This window comes from Polyodon spathula, chromosome 17 (genome assembly GCF_017654505.1).
Source record: "Polyodon spathula isolate WHYD16114869_AA chromosome 17, ASM1765450v1, whole genome shotgun sequence".
Classification (NCBI taxonomy): domain Eukaryota; kingdom Metazoa; phylum Chordata; class Actinopteri; order Acipenseriformes; family Polyodontidae; genus Polyodon; species Polyodon spathula.
This window is the reverse complement of record NC_054550.1, coordinates 27,893,742-27,916,175: the sequence shown is the minus strand read 5'-3', so window position 1 is coordinate 27,916,175 and position 22,434 is coordinate 27,893,742. Positions and strand designations below refer to the sequence as shown.

The 22,434-nt window shown below is 36.0% G+C and overlaps 2 protein-coding genes across 5 annotated transcripts in view; one reads left to right on the top strand and one right to left on the bottom strand.

The window, feature by feature from the left end:
- Positions 1-16: 16 nt before the first annotated feature.
- Positions 17-8,889, bottom strand: ap4s1 (adaptor related protein complex 4 subunit sigma 1). 3 transcript variants are annotated; one of them, XM_041275308.1, is made up of 6 exons: positions 7,801-7,868; positions 4,880-5,056; positions 3,852-3,938; positions 2,257-2,325; positions 1,567-1,578; positions 17-720 (listed from the first exon to the last, which is right to left on the bottom strand). In XM_041275308.1, exons 2-6 carry the CDS (start codon positions 5,015-5,017, stop codon positions 592-594), a joined length of 435 nt encoding a protein of 144 aa, XP_041131242.1. In that variant the 5' UTR covers positions 5,018-5,056; positions 7,801-7,868; the 3' UTR covers positions 17-591. The 3 variants fall into 3 exon arrangements, with proteins under 3 accessions (XP_041131242.1, XP_041131241.1, XP_041131240.1); XM_041275307.1 differs by having other exon boundaries at positions 7,797-7,867; XM_041275306.1 differs by lacking the exon at positions 7,801-7,868 and adding an exon at positions 8,564-8,889 and having other exon boundaries at positions 18-720.
- LOC121329621 (striatin-3-like) overlaps positions 7,973-22,434 on the top strand; it is a 25,011-nt gene continuing 10,549 nt past the window's right edge. Inside the window, exons 1-8 of one of the 2 annotated variants that reach the window (XM_041275302.1) lie at positions 7,973-8,427; positions 17,056-17,159; positions 18,131-18,204; positions 19,927-20,008; positions 20,247-20,361; positions 20,820-20,881; positions 21,534-21,684; positions 21,898-22,039. In XM_041275302.1, the coding sequence (XP_041131236.1) occupies positions 8,176-8,427; positions 17,056-17,159; positions 18,131-18,204; positions 19,927-20,008; positions 20,247-20,361; positions 20,820-20,881; positions 21,534-21,684; positions 21,898-22,039 (982 nt within the window). In that variant the 5' untranslated portion in view covers positions 7,973-8,175. Of the gene's footprint in view, positions 8,428-17,055; positions 17,160-18,130; positions 18,205-19,926; positions 20,009-20,246; positions 20,362-20,784; positions 20,882-21,533; positions 21,685-21,897; positions 22,040-22,434 lie in introns of both variants that reach the window. The other variant, XM_041275303.1, reaches the window with a different exon arrangement.

Here is a 22,434-nt window from a genome sequence, read left to right as displayed (position 1 = left end):
TATGCTCCAAAAATAATCATTAAAATGTTTGCAAAAGTAAAGGTGCTGTTGCTTTTATTATTTTAAATTTGTCACATTGCATTAGTGTTTTAGGTGCGTGATTTTACTAACCAAGACAGCTTTGTGGTTGTGTCAGAAAATGCATTTGGCAAAGGCAGGGAAACCGTTATCCAATGGGTTAGGTGTAGGCATGTGCAGAACTGACATTTTCCTTAATTGTTACCAGCTGTTTTTTTTTGTTTGTTTTACTTTTTAAATAGCAAACTTTCATAAATATCTTACTGTATGAACATTTGATAGTTGAAACCTGATAAGCTCATGTGCACAAATACAAACTGATTTTCTACCACAAGTACGTAACACTTTATTCATAAGGCAAAAGTGATATTTTTCAATAGTTGTCTTGATATGCATAAGTTTTGTTATCTACGTGCATCGAGTAGGCTCTGTTCTTCTTTAGGTTCTTGTGTCTCCTTCAGTGTTGACAAATATTCTGAAAAGATGCTATGAAAACAATCTCCGAAGGATCACTTTTTCATGATCACATTTTTTAAAACTTAAAAAAAAAATCTTCAGTAAAGAATGTCTAGCTCAGCTTTCTGCCATTTTATCAAGGACCAGCAGAGGGGCCAGTATCCTGCTTTTATTTGTCTCCACAATGCAGCCATTTAAAATCATCTCATCCAAAATAATGTGCACCTTGTCCAGGTTGAACATTATCTGAGAGGCTTTAGGTTAAGGAACACAAACTAAAATAAATGCTATAGAGCAGTATGTTTACAAAGGATTATATATGATTTTAGAATGCTTCCTAACCATCCAAATAACCAATATCCTGTCAATCATCAAAATTACTTATTTGACAACATTATTCTTGATTATGCTTTAAGTAAAGAATGCCATGTAACAAATCTATGCTGTTGTCAATTCTAGTTAAAGTTATTTTTATGTGCATATTTCTGCTTTAAAAGTGCTTCCTGGATTGCAGACTGTGGGGCAATTTTCTTAGCATATGCCTTCGAAATGGAAGGTTATGGATTTGAGGCAAGACTTGCATTGATAAATGTTTTAATTTCTTTCTTAAATCGGTACCCTGAAGAAGGTGTTCTGCCTTTCTAAAGTGTAGTAAATTCGGGAGCCGAAATCTTGAGAGGATGAGCTCCAACAACAGTTTTAACCACATACTTTGAAATCCGTTGCACCTATATTAAACAAGTCTGGAATCTTCAGAGTAATACACTACACGTCTATCACTTGGATCATACTTAGCATTATTGCATTTTAAGTGACTAGTGTTTCATAATATAATTACATTTTTTGGGAGTTATCTTGTGGTTTTCTCTATTTTACCCCCTTTTTTTTATCATCAAAATGTCAGTCACCTCAGACACCCATCCATTATTGCAGCATCCAATCCTCAATGTGCTTTCTTACTGCCTTATCAATTTGTCTGCAGCTGGATATATCTCTCTCTCTATATATAATGACAGACAGCAACACAGAGTGCAGGCAGAAGTAGAAGTTACAGTAACAGCTTCAAACATTTGTTTTATAGAAAAAGGATACATCCAACTCGCTCTAGGTGAAGGGAAAAACACGAATACCGAATTAGTTATGAAACAATACAATAGTCTTATATTGATATACTGGATTTGCTGCCTTTGAGTAATTGAGCATTAATGTGGCAATATGGGAACAGCTTATCTTGTGCTATTCTACAGATGGAAGAGACCTGTGAAAACAACATGTGGCTCCCCCATGGTGGCGCAATACTGGCAGCAATAGCCCTGCCCATCACCCAGGAAAGCATTATGCTTACCACTTTCAAGTTTAAGTCCCATACCAGAACTATCAGCATGGATGGCTTGTGTACTTTTCTATTTAATAATGGTAACATGATACCTGTTGTCTAGTCATTGCCTCCCAGATAAATATTTAGGTAAATTGTATTATATGAAAGAATAGTTTTACCAACACAATTACTGTACCTACCCAGTCTTACTGTCCTACACAAATGCTATTGTGTTTTCAAAGTAAAAAACCAAACCGCTGTTTGGATTTATTATAAAATGGTACACAATAGTGGCGATGCACGTGCATGTTCGGTTGAGCAGCTTGAGAGGATCAGGTTTGCGTCAGAAAACTGCAACTGTAATGTATAGGGCCATTTTCATTTGTCTCGAGCACAATGTCTCGAGTAACGTTAGAAACTCCCCCAATGTGACTTCAAGACAGATGAGAACAAACCTTACTCACCACTCTGCTGAAATACTTGTCCAGAACTTCCACAAAATTATGTACCAGTTCAAACACTGCCAGCTCATTCTGAAAACAGAAAATAGTAAGTTATTTTTTACACAAACTTCTTGTTAGGACTTATATATCAAAACCACTGTTTTGTGGTACACAGTACAAAATATAGAGAATGACCCAACTGAAAATGACTCAGAAAGATTTGATGCCACTGTCTGTAACGCCACCAAAGAGTTAATTTTTATTGAACAAAACTCATAACCAAAGACTGTTTGAATACAGTTGTGTGTCAAATATAAAGCCAACTTCTGAGTGTTTGACATGACTGTAATATGTCAGCATTATTCGGTGTAAGGTCAATGTCACTGCACATTGCAGCTATGCAGATTCAACAATGCTATTACTAGATTATAACCCAGTAAGTACCCATTTACAGGGCTGCTTAATGAACAACGATGCATCATCTGATTTGCAACCTGTTATTTGCTTGCCAATTGGAATCCATCTCTTAATAGCAAAATGACAGCTCCTTACACAGGGTCTGGCACACTAGGCTGATTGAAAAACAGGATGCCTGCTTTACTGGAATATCTTAATTGCAATCTTGGCCCTACTCTTTTTCTTGCCTACATCAATGACAGAGGGTCATTCAAAAAATGTAAATAAAAATACCCTAACAGGAACACTTAATAGAGAACCATATTCACAAATGATTTACCATCTTGCTAATTTAACACCAGTATTATTTCTAAAAAGCAAAGAAACCAGTGATGTTAAAACGCTTCCAATAAATAGCGTGTTCGTGGTTTCTTGCCAGTTCAGTTGCAATTGAGTTTGTTTTTTGAGAAACAAAAGAATGGTGCAAACTTATCACACTGGTAAATGCTTTGTGAATATGAAGGTTCATCGTGCTTCACAACAGGGGCTCCTTGGCATGGTCATACATGGTAAAGCTGGCAGCAAGGAGCCGTACTGTGCAGAAGTCCATTCGTATTGATTCCCTGCATCTGCCCAAAGGTTTGGCAGACTGCTGTTGTTTAGTTTGAACATGTTCACATCACAAGCTTGGATGAAGTGAGCGAATTCATGTCAGCACTGCAGAAATATGGCTGGAGATGCCAGTCTTTAAAATATCAAATATTAGCCTTAAAGCCGAACTGGCTTGTATACTACAAATATTATTGCAGCTGGGTGCCAGCACATTTTGAGGAAAGCACCCAGTTGTACTTTATATAGAAGCTTCATAATGCATCATGCTTCCTTTGCCTTTCATCAGCTGGCATATACAGTAACATCGCTGGTGCAAAGTTAACAATCATTTGCTGTGTTCCTGTCCCCTTGAGCAAGTATCTATTTCTGTGTATGTCCAGGGCTGAAGTGATGTTTCTATTGTGTCTTGGCACTGCAGATGCTAATTCCTGTTCTCAGCAGGGTTATGACTCTTGTGACTCTGCCACCCAGATGTACACATACATATAGACACAATTATAAATTAACCACCCATTACCTTGCTTACTTTATAAAGTAGCAAAAAAAAAAATGATGACAATTAGCTTACATTTAAGTTTTGATGTATTAGTTAAAACAAAACTGCTCACCTCTGCTTCGTCCACCCCAATCACAATAAAAAGTGCAGCATACTGTCGATAGACCAGCTTGAAATCTTTATACTCAACGAACGAACACTGGGAAAAAAGGCATGGATTAGCAGCTGTATTACAACACATGACAAATGGCTTTATAGTGATAGATGTTTTCTGACTAGTTGGTGACTTGAATCAAAGGTTGAGTATAAAAACTGATCTGGTTTGTGCAGCGCTAAAACAATTCTGTATTTTGAGTTATTTTAACAAAATTAAACTAGAACCATTCCTGGTAAAGCAATGAAACAGGCCTTGTAATGGTGCTTCATAATAATTAAATATGAACTAAAAATGTACCACTTGATATGCAATGACCCATATGCTCTCACAAAGTCCCCCAGCCATTTGAGAGTACCTGCTTGATAAAATTTGCACAGCAGTTAAAGTATGCTTACATTCTGGGCCTCTGTGCTTCCCCAGCATTTCCAGCAGTTACATTTCCACCTGTTATTCAAGGTGTTTTTTGCCTCAGTGTTTTCTCTTCCTTGCTGGTCGTTGTGTGGGATGCAGCTATTTTACACTATATGAATTGACATAAACAAAGTGGCTCGAAATATCCAACAAATGACATTTCCACTTCGATAAACCGGCCTTTCACTTGAAAAAAAAGCAGTTAACTGCAAGCTCCCCCAAGATGCATGTTGTGAGCTGCACTGTTGGGCCCACTTGCTCTATAGTAAAGAGGAGGTGGAGTTCAAGGGTCATGTTGTCACATTTTGTGATGTTGTATGGGTAACTAGATATATTATCTAAGCAAGCTCAAAAGGCAAAAAGATAAACAGAAAAAATCAATTAAGATTAACAGCACACTGTTTTACACATAGCTGCAGTGAAAACTGGCCAGCTGATATATGACCCTGTGCTTTTATAAATCTTAACACGCCATTTGATATTTTGTTTTACAACAAAAGTAAATAAACCACGCAAACATCTCAAACATTAAAATAATGCTGAAGTTGATTCAGAATCACAGAGTTGCCTACCTCGTCCTTTGTCCGGGAGAGGCATTTTTTAATTACATCTGCTTCTAAAGAAGTCCGTTTATGAATCTCCACATGTTCAAAATATTTAGACAGCCTGGTCTGACCTTGCTTGTTCACCATCAAAAAAAACTTGATCATTTTCACTCAGTGGTTTTCTTTGATTCTAAACAGCGGGACCTGTAATTAAATTGTACAACTTCAGTGAACTCTCAGAATATGTGCAAACAAGAAGAAAAGAAAGGGATCTATCAAAATGCAGGATTACTGTACAACAGAAACAAATCTTCCATGGTATATCCTCTTCACAAGATTTTCAAATGTAGTAGTGAGACTAGTAACAGGAAGCAGTGTTTACTTCACTTGAGTAAACTTATTCCACTTTCTGCCTCAGATGTGTATCAGGTCAATACAGTGTGATTTAAATGACACCATTAAGAGGGGTTACGTCCTTGTGAAAATGTACCATTCTGCTGCTTTTAATGTTACCTCAAATCAACCTGTGATACAGGTAACCGTGCCAACACATTAATACTGTATATGAACTACATTCCAAATAGCAATACTAAATAGAACTGCATTAATTAGAATGCAAATCAAGTGCTGTAAGCCACTGACAGAGAATGAAAAGACATGAAGAAGGTTAACAGCAGGATATGTTCACCCAGAAGCTGTGCTTAGACAGTAATTCCTGTGGCTTGTGGCCCTCGTGGTTAATATATGCCTAACACTCACCAAGTTACTTTCAACGCCTATTATCTGTCTTGTTACACACATCTATCTCCTTTTTTCTAACACGATGGTCCCTGGGGTAATTCTGCATCCCACACTCCTGAAATAATTTTACAGTCACTTTTTAGTGCAGTATTAATGAATGCGTAATTGCACAGAATGTGTGCTAGTGTAACAGAAGCATGAATGTCTTTATTAGTTTCACTTTAACTCGTGCAGGTAATTTATCCTAGCACCAGACTACTGTATAGAAATTAAGTTCCTGTGTTTTAGGTACTGGGATACCACAGGCACCTTGTGCTATTTTGCTGCACATTGGATCAATTGCTTAATCCCTGCTATTGTTCATCAACTAATCAACTGAACTGTATTGCAATACAGTGTTCAATACCGGCAACAACTCTACAATAAACAAGAGCGTCTAGGCAACAATGCTGAGCCAAAATGGCCTGGATTTGACCTGACAACCTCAGAAAGCATTAAATTGTTCTGGAGGGATATATGTCTACCTCAATTATTATCAACTCTGACTTTGCTCACGTCTGATCACCAGAATGGCCCATGGAGTAATTTGCCAAAGTTGGCCTGCTTGTAGCAGCCTTCTTTCAGTCTGTCAGCTCTGCTGTCTTCATCATCTTCCCTAATATGCAGCTTTTATATAATACAGCATGTCAAGACAGAACAATCAGTCTTGTGAAGCCCATTTAGACAAAATTGATGGTTTGTCTGCGTGTTCCTGTAATGTTATGAACCACACACATACACAAACTTGTGTGCTCCCAAACATTATAAAAACGACAGTAAAATGCTGAAACAGTAAAACTAAGTAAATACTGAATACCACAGTTAACAAACAACCCAAAGTAATAGATAAATGATTAACCCAGATTTAGACAAAGCCAATGTCATTTCTCATAACCTGATTTACAGCTATGTGACTTGCAGTAATCTACAGCTAGCTGCAGTAATCTACTGACCTACAAACCTAACCTCGAAATGGTTCCTACCTAGGGAGAGCAGAAGTCCTGCTTTTTCCATCAAAGTTTCCAGTGTCCTAACGTTTTTTATAAAGTCTTAAACAAATCTCGTTTTTCAGCCACTACCTTTTGTCAAAATACTGTAAACAACCACTTCCTATATAACTTAGATTTAAAAAAAGGTACTAGTGTAATCAAGAACATTATTTTTATAAAGTGATTAACACAGACAGAGATACATGCTTATTCCTCAGTGATCCATGCGTTTTCATTTCGTTTATGCTCAATATAAATCTACAATTATGTGTTGTACAGGAATTGTGTAGCTGTTCAGTTCAGGAGATATTTAGCCCAAGAAAAAATGTCAAAACATAAATTTATTTTTAATGACAAGCTACAGAATTAATTATCAAATGTATTATTATTATTATTATTATTACTATTATTAAACTCAGTAAAACAGTAGCAATACATATATAACACAATGTCTCAAGTAAAACGAATTAGACATACATTATACACCTGGAAGTGCACTAAAATTAACTTTGAAAATTTGGTCATCCTATTCCTATACATGTATGTTTTATTTCCAGCTTGTATCATAGAAGCTGTGTTTTATTGGATTTCGTGTGTTTCTATGTTTTGTAAACTGGCCAAATTGCTCATGCTGTCAGCAGGCATAACTTGCAAGTGGCAGTAGGCCTGTGAAGTAGGACTGGCATCAAAGTGTAATTTTGCTTCAGTGTACTCTCCATTATGTGTGGAAGGAAGTTGCATGATTAAAAGCAAAATGTAATTATTTATATGAAAACCTGTTTGTTAATTAATATCCTAGTGCAACTACAGACAGCAGGCCCAGAACATCACTTTTCACGACTTTCATTAATTCCCAGCTGTTTGTTCAATATAATTATTTGTTTTGCTGAACTCATGACCTATATCACTTAAATATCTACTTTTACATAACAACAGGTAATCAAATATTTTCACTGGAGATCACTTCAGTCTTTTATCATGGTTTAGACGCACAATGCCACATGCTGATTATCACTTAAAATCCAGTATATCCGATTTCCTTTCGGAAAACTGCAATAAATCTAAATGAATTATTACTAAGCAATGCTGCGATCAAAACACTATTAAAATACGCCCATATTTTCGGCATTCAGAAACACTACAAAATGTGTAGCAGGTACAACACCTTAGCTTACCCACATCTTTATGAAGTGTGTAACACCAGCCAAACCACTCCTTAATTTTTGCCGACATGTAATGATTACGCATGCCCAGTGTTTGACAGTACTGTATATGGGTTTAAAAAAAGAGGCCTTGGCGTGCGTGTCCCATCATGCAGTGCGTGCCCATTCTCCCTCACCCCCGCAGTGAGGAGACAGCAGCCTGCCTGACTCACACACTCACAACCAGGGAATGGCGGCTAGCGGCCCGGCGCTGCTCTGACACGAACTCCAAACACCACATAACAACAGACCTCCCGCGGCACCACGGGGAGGGCGTTTACAAACTGTACACCGCGACATTTGTATTAAAAAAGGACCTGTACAAGAACAGACTGTAGCATTTTTTTTTTAAATGGATGACCACCCCGGAGGAGGCGGAATAGCCGCTCCAAGGCAGCAGCTGCAACAGCAGGGGAATAATAATAATAACGTTAATCCACAGCCTGGAGCAGGAGGGGGTGCCGGGATGGGGCAGCAACAACAGGACGAGATGCCTCGTCCTCAGCAGTACACCATCCCGGGGATCCTGCACTACATCCAGCACGAATGGGCCCGATTCGAGATGGAGAGGGCGCATTGGGAGGTCGAGAGGGCCGAGCTGCAGGTACCGGCATCCAACCGACAAATGTAGTAAAATCGTAGCAGCTTGAGTCCGACGCAGACTAGTAAAGTAGCACAGGGGAATCCGAAAATATCGAAACGGTACAGACTGATTACAGAGTGGAATGGATGGCGTTTACCTCCTTGTCGTTTCCGTGCGAAGTCTGGACTGTCAGGATATAATTTTTTTTCGGTATAAATCAGGAAAAGCAGAAAAAACCGAGTGATGTTGTAACTGTTACAATTGCTGAGCTCGCCTACAAGCAGCCATTTTGGTTTTGCCAATATGGCGTCTGCCTGTGGCGCTGTCTGTGTTGTTGTTGTCCAGCCGATCTGAATAGAAATTACGCGTACTCTGTAACCCTTCATGTTATCAGTGTCTGTAACCCTTTATGTTTTCAGTGGACCCGACAGTAGTTTGAAATAGGATTCAGTACGTTGCATCGACAGCCGTTTCCAGAAATCAAACTGGTACAACAGATACAGTTTGTGACACTGACAGCAAAGGCAAAACTGTCCAGCATCGTAGTGACGTAGCATCAGATATCTATCTATCTATCTATCTATAGATAATATATATATATATATAATATTATAATATATATAATATATAATATATATATATATATCGGTATCAGTACTCTTTTACGTTTAGTGACTACGACAGAAGCAAAGCGTGTTGTTTCAAGTGTGACAACAACACCACTGCTCGAGAGACGGGAAACTTACCATCCCATTGTCATTGTTAAATGAGTATTTGAACTTGATTTGTAGCGCTACTGTATGCAATTTGAAAAATGTAATTAAGCTTATATATATATAAAATAAATATAAACACACTTGGGTGGTACCTTAGTTGATGACACGCTTGTAGATAGGATGTTTGCCATTAGTTTAATTAAGGCCTGTTTGATCTCTTACATTTTTTTGGGGTTAACACTGTTGGTGACATTAGATGAGGCCCATCTATTTTTAAGATGGTGGAGTAAGTCAATGGGATCTGGTTTGTTACTGAGCCAACTGTAACAGCTTAGTGGGGAGACTGGAGCCAATACTGTGGCTTTGAGACAGAGAGTGACAGGTGCCTAGAAAATGTGTCAAGAATGGATGACTAATAGTGTATCTCCCACAAGCTGCATTCCAATGCAAGAAAATGCAGCTTGGTGTTACACTCTACTCTGGAACACAGTTTACTTCCAAAGAGAGTTGATTATCATTGGCACAACTTCTGTTTATAATGGGACTTGGCAGCTCAGCTACCTGCAAACTCAGTTCTAGTGTGTGATCTTGGTGTGTGTGCCTGGTTGCAAGGTTCTTTTGATTTGGATTGACAGGCTACATTTTCTTAATCGGTAGTAAAAGTTTATGCTGTTTCAAATTTCTTTTTTCAAGCTATTTTTTTTCAATATGTTGAGCTTTGGGTAATACAGTTTTCCACAATTTGATCTTTTGATACCCTATTGGTCAATTCATGCTTCTTTTAATGACGATTGATGACTGTCAAGTGCCAAGGACAAATGGGAAAATACATTTTTATTTATCTTCGTTCACTGGTATCACATTCTGGATTTAAAAGGTATACTGGTAGTGTTGCGAGTTACTTAAAACAAACCAGTTTACTTATATTTAAGCTGATTTGAATTTTGCTCATCCAATTTATCGTTTATTTTTTATTGCACAGCCTATATTGGACATATACAATACATTTTGCTGGTTGTGGGAGAAGCTATCAGCAAACTGGGCCTAATCTGTACTAATTGAACCTGAAGATGTTCTTGAAGGCCTGCCCTAGTTTTGCACTGAGCAGCCATGCTCTTACTCTCATCTCCATTAACTGATGTGTTTGAAAAGTAGAAGAAAAAAATTGTAGAATTCTATCTATTTAAATATAGGCTAATCCAAGTTAGCTGTGATCAACCAAACTGTTGCTAACTGATTAATCTTCCGAGTTAAATTAAAGGTAGCAGTTTCTAGGAGGCTTAATTGATTCAAAGCATCTGTGTAGCATCAACATTATATTACTAAAACAAAAAGACACATGTTTAATTCTGTTTACTGTTTGTGTCCAATAGAGTAATTAAAAGAGTGGTATGTGGTTCTGAGGTTTATACTCTGATTGTATACTAAGTTTAAATCAGGTTTTGGCAAGTGAAAAAGGTTTGATAATCGCGAACACCTTTTTTTAAAATGTAAAGTTTTAAGTTTTTGACAAGCAAGATAGAAAAGGCCTCTTCCGACGTTTGAAGTCAGAAATATGCAATGTCTAATGAAATAATTTTTTATTTTTATATTTTAATAGAGCTGTAACAAATTGTTTGAGGTAACCGTTTAGGCAGCACACTGTAACTGGCTTCATAATTTAAAGAACAGAAAGTCGGTGTTGAATGTAGATGTTATGCAATGCAAAAATCTGTGGTGGTCCAAGCATTCCATATCATCTCTGGAATGTAGAGGTCAGCAAGGTTGGATGTGAGGCTACAAAGTTAATGTGTTAACAAGCTTTATCTGTATACCAGTTAAGAAGATGTTTCTGTTTCAGGAGGTCTTCCTGGTAATGAATGATGCTTTGGGACACCTGAGTTCACAAAGCTTGATGTTAACCTTGCACGGCTGCCTGTCTTCTGTAATCTTCATAAAATGTCATAACAAAAGCATACACTGGAAAAATATTTCTGTGCCAGAGCATGTTCTGGGCAAAATTAACATAAGTGGGAAGGAATAATTCTGGCATGAATAAATCCAATTCGTGTAGAAACTTGTAGTTTACTTCTGAATGAGTTGCATTCTTTGAAAGTAACTTTTTAAATCTGTACTGAACATTAGCACATGTTTATGAAATTTTCAAGATCTGTTAATACGTCTAGGAATCTGATTTTAGAACAAATCCTAGTAATGTTCCTAAACAATGACCAATTCACGTTGTAGTTTTCTTTTGAGGTTTCTATTCAAGTCTAATGAGTTATTCATTTGGAGAAAACATATAAACTGCAGAGCAGGTGGAGCCATCAAAGTTCAAAGATCACATGACTTTCTGGAATGAGGAAATTCAGGACCATGGGAAGTTGCAGTAGGATACAAGACAATATCTATAATAAGGACAAATGAAAAATGTATAATAATCAGTGTAACAAGCCTGTCTGACGTTCATCGGCCACCACAGGTGTTAATATAAAGTTATAGATGTGTGTATCATGATAAAGGATATATCCAACATATCCACCAATAGAAGTTTGACATGCATACAGATTACGGACAGTCACAATTGGATAAACACTTCTATAGATATGTAAAACCAGGGGTGCAACTGAAGGAAGAGTGGAAAACAAATTCCGATACACTAGTGATTTGTGCAAAAAAATGCCCCTTAGCAAGTTTTATCACAATTGGGCAAGCTGTTCTCTATATGTAAAACTGTCATTGAGACATATGTGTGTACTTCTGATATATCCCCTGGCAGAGTTATGCATTCCCAGAGGGTGGTAGAATAACAGTGTAGACTACTACTGAAATCATTAACTATTTTTTATAGATGTTATGAGGAACAGGTTCTAATGGCATGTTTTGTTTTGCTATGTGTGGGAGACCGCAATTTAACTGCAATGCTACTGTCGCTTAGGTAATTGGGGTATCAGTTTGAAAATATGATCAGGATTATAGGTGACTGGAATTTGTTAAAGAGCATTTCATAATCCTGTGCACCAAAAAAAACAAATGTTATTTTGTCCTGATGCTGTTTTTTGCAGTAGGGGCTTTTTAACATGCCAATGTCCACATACTTGGGCTACTTAGGAAAACCGTGTTTCTGAATCATGTTGTGCATCTGGGACTTTGAAAAGTTATGCTTCCACCCCCACAAACAGACAGACTGAACTTGTTGAGAAGATTGCTGGAATAGAAACCACCACAGAACAGGTGGGGTGTCCCTGCTGTGAAAATCTATTTGTTCAAGAGGGAGCAGTCCTTGTAATTGCAGTACAACATATTTAGCTTATTAGTGTACATTTGAATTAGGGTATTTCTTGGGGGATACATATTTTGTATGTAACCCTTTCCCTCTCCCCCAACACACTTGCATCAAGCAGATTGGAGGGGATGTGTGTGCCTTTCCTTAAAGCTGGTTTGCTGTGGTTTCCTGTTGGAAATCGTTCTGGGCCAGGCTGTACAATACTTCCTGTACTCAAATAGGAACAGGGATCACTGATTACTCTCAACAAATCATCAGATTTCCAGGCTTGGGTCTTAAATAACTAGAATCATGTGTTATTTGCAGTCAATGCCATACACAGTGACTTTAGTTGGTAGTGATTGCTATTTGACAGCTTTGGTTGCGTGCACATCCTAATCTGGACTGTTTACTTTTTGGTGACAAAAAAACGTTAAATAGGGGGCAAAGAGCAACTGTCTCATGTTTTGTTATTAGTTTCTAGATTGTTTTTTTTTTTTAAATCCATAGCCCTATCCTTATTTGAAATTGTTTTCGGTAGGTGATGTTGATAGAAAACCAATTTCTTTTTAAATAAGAACAGTCTTGAAAGCATGCTCTTGTATAGATGAGTAATACTGAGTGGGTGGGTGGTTAGCCTCACATTCCAACAGTAAGTGCTCACAGATAATTTGTGGGAGAGTCATGTTGTGATTGGATCATTTACTCTCATGTTCCCAGGTCTTATTGATTTCTGGGTACGTTTTCTTTTTTTTTTTTAAAGCAGTAAAAAAAACCATTTTGTAGTGACATTTATTCTCTGATTACATTAGTGATGAATACTAGACTACTGAGTTAGCGCTTTCTGTTTTGAAAAGGGTGTAAAAGGGTAACATCTTTTTTTTTTTTTTTTTGTATGGTCCAAAATTGTGTTGGCATTTTTAGAAATGTGCTCCCTAATTACTTGCTACCAAGGTGGTCTTTATTTATTCTGTCAAGATTGTTTTAGGATTAACCTTGGCGGTAGTTTTACAATGTTGTGCATAATAAGCTTTAAACACCATAGCGGAGTAGGCTGCCTGGAAACATCTAACTGAAGGATACTATGTTTAAACATTAAAGTCACAGGGCTTGAATTTCAGCCCATGTTTCCCATGTTGCTCCCACATATCTGCAACTTTCAGTGCGGGAAAATCCGACAGAGATATTTGGACACCCCAAGGTACTGTAGTTTTTCACCTAGTTTAGAATGCCTGTAAATGCTACAAGAGTCGCTAAGGAAGTGGGTGTCTGTGATGAAAGCGCTATGTGCCGCATTCTCTGTAGTTCTGGTTAAAATAAATAAAAGTAGTGCTGGATATTTTAAGTACCGCAAGACTTTATTCTCTCGTACGTGATTCTAGGCCACTACCTTTGAGCATTATAGCTCAGTACAATGCAGTAAGTAAACAGTTTTGAAAAAAAAAGACGATATTAAGTCTAGTTGTTGTTTTGCAAGCGGTAATATTTATATGTGGTGGTTACTTAATGCAGAAGCGTTGAGAAACAAAGTTTGCCAGAGACACAAAGCTACAGGGACAGTACACACCTGGATTGGGCAACTTCCAAAGAAACCGCATAACACGTCTCAATTAGAATTTGTACTTCTTTACATCAGAAGAAAATATTTTCAAAACTTTTTACAACTGCAATATAGTGAGCAAGTCAGGACTTCCATTTTTCTGTGGGTCACTGAGACATGTAATTTCAGTCCATTTTACTAAGGCAGGAGGTGAGATTCCAAAATTGTTATTGTGAATAACTTTTAAAAGCTAAATAATTCTTATTTTTGAAAAATATGCATTTGGCTTTTTGCAGATTCTTTTCTTAAACAGGCTGCATTTCCCTCCTGAAGGAAAAGCAGAAATTGAACCTACAGTAGAGTGTGGATTGGTTGTAGGTTTTTATGCAGTGTAATTAAGCAGCTGAAAAGATTAATGTTCTGTACGTTGGAATTGTCATGGCTTTTACTTTCGTTTATGGAAGACGGCACAAAAAAAATTATCATTAATTACAAAAAAAGAGTCTTGGAGCAAAAAATACCCTCAATGGTCCACCATATCCTTTCGTTTTGCAATGTGATTAGGATTTTTGAGCAAACTATTAACTTTACAGTTGTTGTTTGTACTCTGCTTCCCACCTGAAGGGATCATGCATCTGGTGCACAGTGCCCCCATGTATTTGCATTTGGTCCCATCATGTCGGGTAGGAAAAGGGTTTGAACTTTGAACATGTAGATAAAACTTGTCGCCATCACATGAAAGGAAACGCAGATATATACAGTACAACGAATACACAGGCTAATAATGACAGAGAGAAATCTATTGCAAATGAATTGCACGGTACATTTCCCTTTGGCCCTGATTTTATCTCACTGGAATCAACACTCTTGACACCCATCTTTCCAGTTATAACAGTTGTCAGTCAGAGTTGTCAGCCAGTCATCCATACAGTAGCCTATTCACATGACATGGCATTTGAATGTGTATTGCAAACATTTCACACATTAACTTGTTGGATCCTTAACCGAGTTAAATAGATTAGTGTCTGCAATAATTTGTACAGATATGTTGACAGCTCCATGTGGCAATCTTTTTAATTTAAGGTGAATCCACTTGTTTGTCAATAACACCTCCTCAAATGTATGCATCTAAGTTAAAATTAACACATGGCCTGTCTGTGTGCAGTCCTATTCAGCACATTTGTAAACATGTTACACTTGTTTTTTAACTTGAATTTATTTATTTAAAAAAAAAAAAAGTTTAATACATAATACTGTGAAAGCAAAAGTAAAATGCCCTCCCCTTATTCTGCTGAGCACATACATACGTTCAGTTTTGTTTTGTTTACAAAAGTGGATCAAAGCAGGTTGTACTCTACTCTGTTCCAAGGTTGCTGAGGCCATAAACTTCTCACATCCTGTATGTAATTCTAAAAGTTTGTACAGCCAATAGAGGAAGAGCATAATGCAGCATCAGTCCTGTGCACCTGATCTACAGCCAAAGTATTCTCATAATTTTCAAAACAAACACATGCAAAGATAGCATCGGTTGCAGCCTGACAAATGGGATTAAACCTGGGTAAAGCGTTATGATCAATTTGAACTGTCTTTATAACACTGTCCATGTGAACCTGAATCACAGGACACGTATGCTGGAAGCTGCCCTGCTGCGCACGCTGCCTGTTCCTGTTACAGAGTGTAAGCAGGGCTTTTAGTAAGGACTCAAGATCTTGTGGCGGAGGGAACAGTAGTTGGACTCACACTTAGTCTGAAACTTTCAAAATAAAACAAAAGGGATGATTAGTATCAACTGGCTTTAGTTAAGAGACAACAAATGACCAACGATTTCTTGCCGTCACTGAAGCAGTTTCCATACAATTACTCTAGTGTACTAGGCATAGACGCAACATTGTACACTCTAGGAATCAGATTCGAAATCGGGGATTGAATCCTACAGTATGCAACCAGCTCTATTCAGTGCTATTTTAGGTTTATGGAACTATTTCCAAGGAAATTGAAATGAATCCAAAAGTGAAAGTGTTTGCTCCATGTTTTTGGGGCTTGCAGACTTACTGTACAAGTTTCAAATAGTGCATAATATCTTAGGTTTTTTGTTTTTTTAATCCAGGAATGGCCAGGGTGATTATCTTTTTTTGTTTGTTTTATGTTTTGTTGTTGCTGTACTCAAAGGTATATAATTGTAAATGTAAATATAATTGAATGTTAGTTTACTTGGTAAACAAAATGGTTGTCTTAGGGAACTTGGCATTGGTTACTCCTAGTAGTAAAAATAGCCTTAGTTATTTGTGGTTGCTTTTTAGTAACATAGATCATATTGCAATATATTGCACATGGTGTTGGTGAACTGTAAACAGGGATTCTAAACTATCTAACAATAGTATTGACTTTTGTGTTGTTTGCTATTCCTATAACAAGGTTAACTATGTCTTTCACATCTTGTAAGTGCAGTGGATTAAGACTCTGTTGTACTTTCTGATCTCTTAGGCATTATATTTGTTAGACTCTCTAGGTAACGGTGGCTATGTGACAAGAATTAAAAATTGATTAAAGTGAAGTACAACTGGGACAAGGTCAGCCCCACTTTCTGTTCATTTTGCTACTCATTCCTACTGCAATAGAAAATAGGAGGTCAAGTTTACCCCAATTATGTCTTAACATAGGTGTAAATATAAATATAGAACCTCTACCTTCAATTTGTACAATAGCTTTTAAGTTCATTCAGTACTTAAAGTTTGCATATCATTGTCAAGTTCTACTGTAAACGATGTTTACATGTTTCAGGGATGGAAATAAAACCCCCATTTTCGTTTGATCCATTCCTGGTTTTACAATGAGTGTAATAAGATGCACCTCAGCTTGTTACCTGTACACTGTGGATAATCAAGCTCGTAGTAAAACCTGGAATGGGAGAAACTTCTATGCAGTAGGAGTCTTATTTCCATCTCTGACTTTTGGAATGGCTCAGAGAATAATTATTTGCTTTTAAACAAATTTTCTTCAATATGGAAAAGCTTACTTGTCCAATGTTAAAATAATTTGCTTGGACATTATCGATTTAAAAAAAAAAGAATGTTTTGAAGATATTTCGGATAAATGTGTTTTGAGGTGGTGATAAATACATTATTCTCTTTTTTTTAAATTTTTTTTAGGCTCGGATAGCATTTCTACAAGGAGAAAGAAAGGGTCAAGAAAATTTAAAGAATGATCTAGTAAGAAGAATAAAAATGTTAGAATATGCATTAAAACAAGAAAGGTAAGTGGCACTTATAAATTAGTTTGAGATATGTTTGTATATAGCTTTATAATCCATTTTAAGTGTCATATAATTTATTTGCACAAATGTTCACAAATGCAGTTAGTAGCCACAATTCAGAAAGTTAGTGACAGATTTAATGAGGAAATGTTGCATCAAACACTTTTACCTTTCTACCCCTTGGGATACAGCCCCTTGAAGTTTCACGGTCGACTTTAATTGTTGTATTTACAGGTGTGAGTATTGATAAGATCAATAGGCTATAGAGGTAGATATTGAAAATTGGAATTTCACATTGTTTCGACCAAAAACTAGACCTGTTGCTGACCTTGAACAACATTAATAAAGTCTTCTAAGTCAGCCTGAGAGCCTGAAACCTCATTATCCTCAGGTCAAAAGACGGCCAAGTGACCCTAAAAAAAAGCCTGCCATTCAGTATTGTTTTGTTTCGGATGTGGAATAGTATACCTGTTAGATTAAATACAAATTGAAGGATACATTGTCATGACTTGACAGTGATTTAAATGTTTGAAAGAAAAAAAGTTAGTTCGTGTCAGCAGCAGTTTACATTTTTGACTGAAATGTTTAGGTTAGTTTTGGAAGAACTAGCTGACCTTTCAGACATTTTGATTTGATTTGGAATGACCCTGTGCATTTTACTGTTCTGTCATGTTTAATGAAATTGTTGAAGCCATTCGTGTAATGTTAGCTGATACAAAACTTCTTGTCACTTATAACCCATTAAAAGCTTTCCCCTAGTTGCTTTAGCTTTATGGTTAAATGTTACCCTTTGCTTACTGTTAACACAATACATTTGAGTATTATATATATATATATATATATATATATATATATATATATATATATATATATATATATATATATATAAAACACACAATGTTCTTATAGGATGTAATCAGTGTGTGGTTTCTAGCTGCTTCTGAAAAATTGAATTTCTCTTCCACTTCTAGGGCAAAGTATCATAAATTAAAATACGGCACAGAATTAAATCAAGGTGACTTGAAGATGCCAACCTTTGAATCAGGTAACAGATTTTTTTTTTTTTTTAAATCACATCTATCCAGATGCTTACCTTGAATGATGATTTCAATAATAACTGTTTTATAAAGTGTGTCTTTTGGGAACTGCATTTATTACAAGCTTTTTATATGACTATTATTGAATGATTTCTAAAACAGCAAAACCTTGTGCCATTTAATGAATTCCCAAATTGATGTTGCCATAGTGGAATATTGTACCATATAAATCACAATTTCTGAAGGTATTTGATTTGAACAAATGTTGCAAAAATATTTTTGGAGAACTTTATTTTCAAGGATATTAGATTTAAACAGCTACATTTTTTAAATGATTAAGTTTGTGTGTTTTGCTCTAGGGTATATAATAGCTGGTATTTTGGGTACAAGAATTGTAGGTTGTATGTTACTGGAGAGTTCCACTTTTCAGTTTTAACAGTAGACTCATTGTTTTTTATATAGTATTTAAATGTTTTGAAAGTGTAAAAGTGGGCAAGTTGGTGTCCTTTAGTGATTGTCTTCATCTTCAGACATCCTAACATTCTCTTTACACATAAATAGTTCAATTTTGTGCAATGAGGATTGTCTACAGTCTCTTTAGCAAGCTTTTTATTCATTAGTTTTGAGACTGTCCTCTATTCTTTTTAGGGCATTCCTTATGCAATGAATGAAATTCAGTCCTGTTAAGAGTCCTGCTGTCTCCGGTCACAAAACCATTTTTGATGGAAACGAATTAGTTGGTTCATTCTGAATGCAAGATTTTTTAAATGTTTACTGGACTTTTGACAGTAGTAAAAAGAAACTTCTGTTGCCGTTGATTTTAGTGAAGGCTATTAATCTCAAAATTAAAATCTTAATTTAAGATTACTACTTGTAAGTAGTATGCATTTCATGCTTTTTTGGATTATTAATGACACTAGATACATTTAGAAATAATTGTAGAAGTGTACATAATTGCTCAGGTGTAAGATTGGTCTACAGCCATATCTAAAAGTTTTGTATTAGAGTAGGTGTTTTTTTTTTTTTTTTTTTTCCTCACGTTTAAAAAAAAAAAAAAAAAAAATAAAATAAAAAAATAAATAAAAAATTGATCTCATTTTGCCATTTTAACTTCCCAGCTAATTCTGTTCTTCTGGAAAAGAAGAACTCCTGTAGGATCCGGCATACATCAAGTACAGTAGTTCTGCTAAACATAACCATACTGTACTGTAAAAAGAACAATGCCACTGTCTGTTTAGTCTTTTCATGTTGAGCACAAAAGGATATAATTTCCCCTTACTGGTACAAAATATGTCTGATTTTTATAATCTCAAAGACTTTCGTGAGAGCAGATCTGGTTGTACTGCTTGTAATTAATAACTGATAGGTTATTTACGAATGTCTTTTATCTAAAATCTAAATGTATTTTTGTACTTCCTTAAATCTATTCACTCACTTGTCATATTACTTTCAGCTTTTTACTTGCAAATAAAGGACCAGTTGTGTTTATGAATGGGTAAATACTTGTGCCCATTGATGTTTAACCCAGACATTGCATACATTATTACTAAATATAATTACTTACACACAAATTGCAAAATAATTGGTGCAGGGCAAGGATTAATGGATAATACAGAATTAAGTGTTAAGGAACTGTGTGCAAGAGGAGATAATGCACTGTTTATCACCTAAGTGCTGCAGAAGATCACTAATGTTCCTAATTGATTGCTTGTTTGTTTTTTCTCTTCTAGGAGAAACCAAAGAGACGGAGGTCCCAGCAGTACCTCAGAACAGCCAGTTAACATGGAAACAAGGCAGACAATTGCTTAGACAGTAAGTAATGATATGAAAGATAAACCGGTAAACAAGTTTTCCAGTTGAATTAGGAACAGGTTATTAAACAGATTTTACAAATTGTCTTCAGTGTCCTATTTATTATTTTCATGTACAGGTTAGCTCAACAATCGCATTTTAAATTGTTTTGGTATACCAAGATTTTAATTAATAAATAAATAAATAAATAAATATATAAATTAATGCTACATTGATTTTTTTTTTCTCATCTCTACAGGTATCTTCAGGAAGTAGGTTACACAGATACAATATTAGATGTACGGTCCCAAAGGGTACGGTCTTTACTAGGGCTGTCAGGCTCTGAGCAAAATGGCTCAGTAGAGACAAAGAATCTGGAACAGATTCTCAATGGAGGAGAAAAAAAAAGAAAAAGAAAAAAATCAAAAAAAAAAAATCAAAAAAAAAAAATAAAAACCAAAAAAAAAAAAAAAAAAAAAAAAAAAAAATGCTTAAACCAACAGCCGGTCAAGGATTTTCCAGTTGAATTAGGAACAGGTTATTGAACAGATTTTCAAATTGTCTTTTGTGTTTTATTTATTATTTTCATGTTTAGTTTTTTTGCAACAATCTCATTTTAAATTTTTTTGGTATACCAATGATTTTATTTGATAAATATTTTTTTATCAAATATATAAATTAATGCTACTTGCATTTTTTTTTCTCATCTCTACAGTATCTTCAGGAAGTCGGTTTACAACAGATACCAATATTAGATGTACGGTCCCAAAGGGTACGGTCTTTACTAGGGCTGTCAGGCTCTGAGCAAAATGGCTCAGTAGAGACAAAGAATCTGGAACAGATTCTCAATGGAGGAGAATCTCCAGCAAAACAAAAGGGACAAGATTTAAAAAGGTACTATGTTTGTTCCTTTGCTAACTGCCTTTGATGTGAAAGTTGTAACAGTTCATTTTTAAGTTTGACAGATGGCCCATTCAAGAAGCTCTCTTTATCATGTGGTTTGATAATTGTCTTTTAATTCCCCAGTCAGGCGCTTCAAATATAGTTTCATCCTCTTTTCTATGCTCTTGTGTAAATGCTTCAAACCATGTGGCTGCATAAAGAAAACCTTTGTGAACATAAGTAACACAAATTATTAATAAGAGTGAATTTCTAGGTATGCGCTTCTTCCAGTACTACTTATAAATGTGTACTTTGTTTGTCTGTAATGATTTTACTAACAAAAAAACATACAGTTAACCTTCATCTGTAGTAGATTGCAATTCAAAATGGACAAACTTTAATGTATTTGCTTAGTGCCACTTTCAAGGATTTTATTGGATGTCTGTCATATCTGAAAAATATCTATTGCTACTTTGACTTGTATCAAGAATCTGCCTTGATATTAGTTACTTTGCAACAACTCCTTAAACTTTCCAAAATAACCAATGAATTAATTCTGAAAACTATTTTTTCTTGTGAAATTCACCAGCTTTTAGCAAGGTTTAGTTGATGAATGTGTGTATCCGTGGTAAACATCAAGTTGTCTTAACTATGTTGTGTACAGGAATCCAGGAGATGTTCTGGAAACATTTAACTTCTTAGAAAATGCAGATGACAGTGACGAAGATGATGACGATGATGAAGAGGGAGATCTTGTGGCAGACATCACAGGTGGAAAACAAAAGCACAGAATAAACAAGAAACATAAAATCAAGGTAATCTGGTCACAATAACGAATTATTATGATATATATTATGAAGCATATGGGTATTCAGGAAACTATAGTTAGTTGGAACTGTACAAATGTAGTATATCATAGTGTGATATTTATGCTTATTTTATTCTGCCATATATTTAACAGTAACATTCTAAAGAGACTGGTATAGAAGCTCTGTACAAGTGGTGGGGTGTTTTTGTGGCACTTGCAGATCGGTAATGAGGGACTGGCAGCAGACCTCCCTGATGATCCAGACACAGAGGAGGCATTGAAGGAATTTGATTTCTTAGTGACAGCGGAAGATGGTGAAGGAGCAGGGGAAGCAAGGAGTTCAGGGGATGGAACAGAGTGGGGTAAGGCAGCTTACTGAGATTCTGATTTGCAGTAGTCATCGAACGGCAGGATGCGATGTAAACAATCATTTTGATTTGCCTCTTGCCTTTTCTCCTTGCTTGAGAATTGCTGATTTACAGTATATCATTTTGAGGGGTATTTAAGAGTGTATTAAATGTTATAATATGCATTACTGTTTCATTGTTTATATATATATATTGCCTCAATGTTTATATATATATATATATATATATATATAATATATATATATATATATATATATACCTTATTCACCTGATAAGTATAAAAAAAATACGTAGTCCTACCAGCGGACAAGGCTGCATTTTACTCCTGACCTTCCCCCTCCTTCGGCGACGGCAGCTCCCCTTGGTGGGGCTTCAACCACCGTTCTTAC

Excerpts from the sequence above, each read along its gene's own strand:
- ap4s1 (XM_041275306.1), bottom strand. The coding sequence starts at position 5,017 with ATGATCAAGTTTTTTTTGATGGTGAACAAGCAAGGTCAGACCAGGCTG. Across the intron at positions 3,939-4,879 it reads TCTCCCGGACAAAGGACGAG|TGTTCGTTCGTTGAGTATAA; the intron begins GTAGGCAACTCT and ends CTTTTTTCCCAG. Across the intron at positions 2,326-3,851 it reads TTGGGGTGGACGAAGCAGAG|AATGAGCTGGCAGTGTTTGA; the intron begins GTGAGCAGTTTT and ends TTCTGTTTTCAG.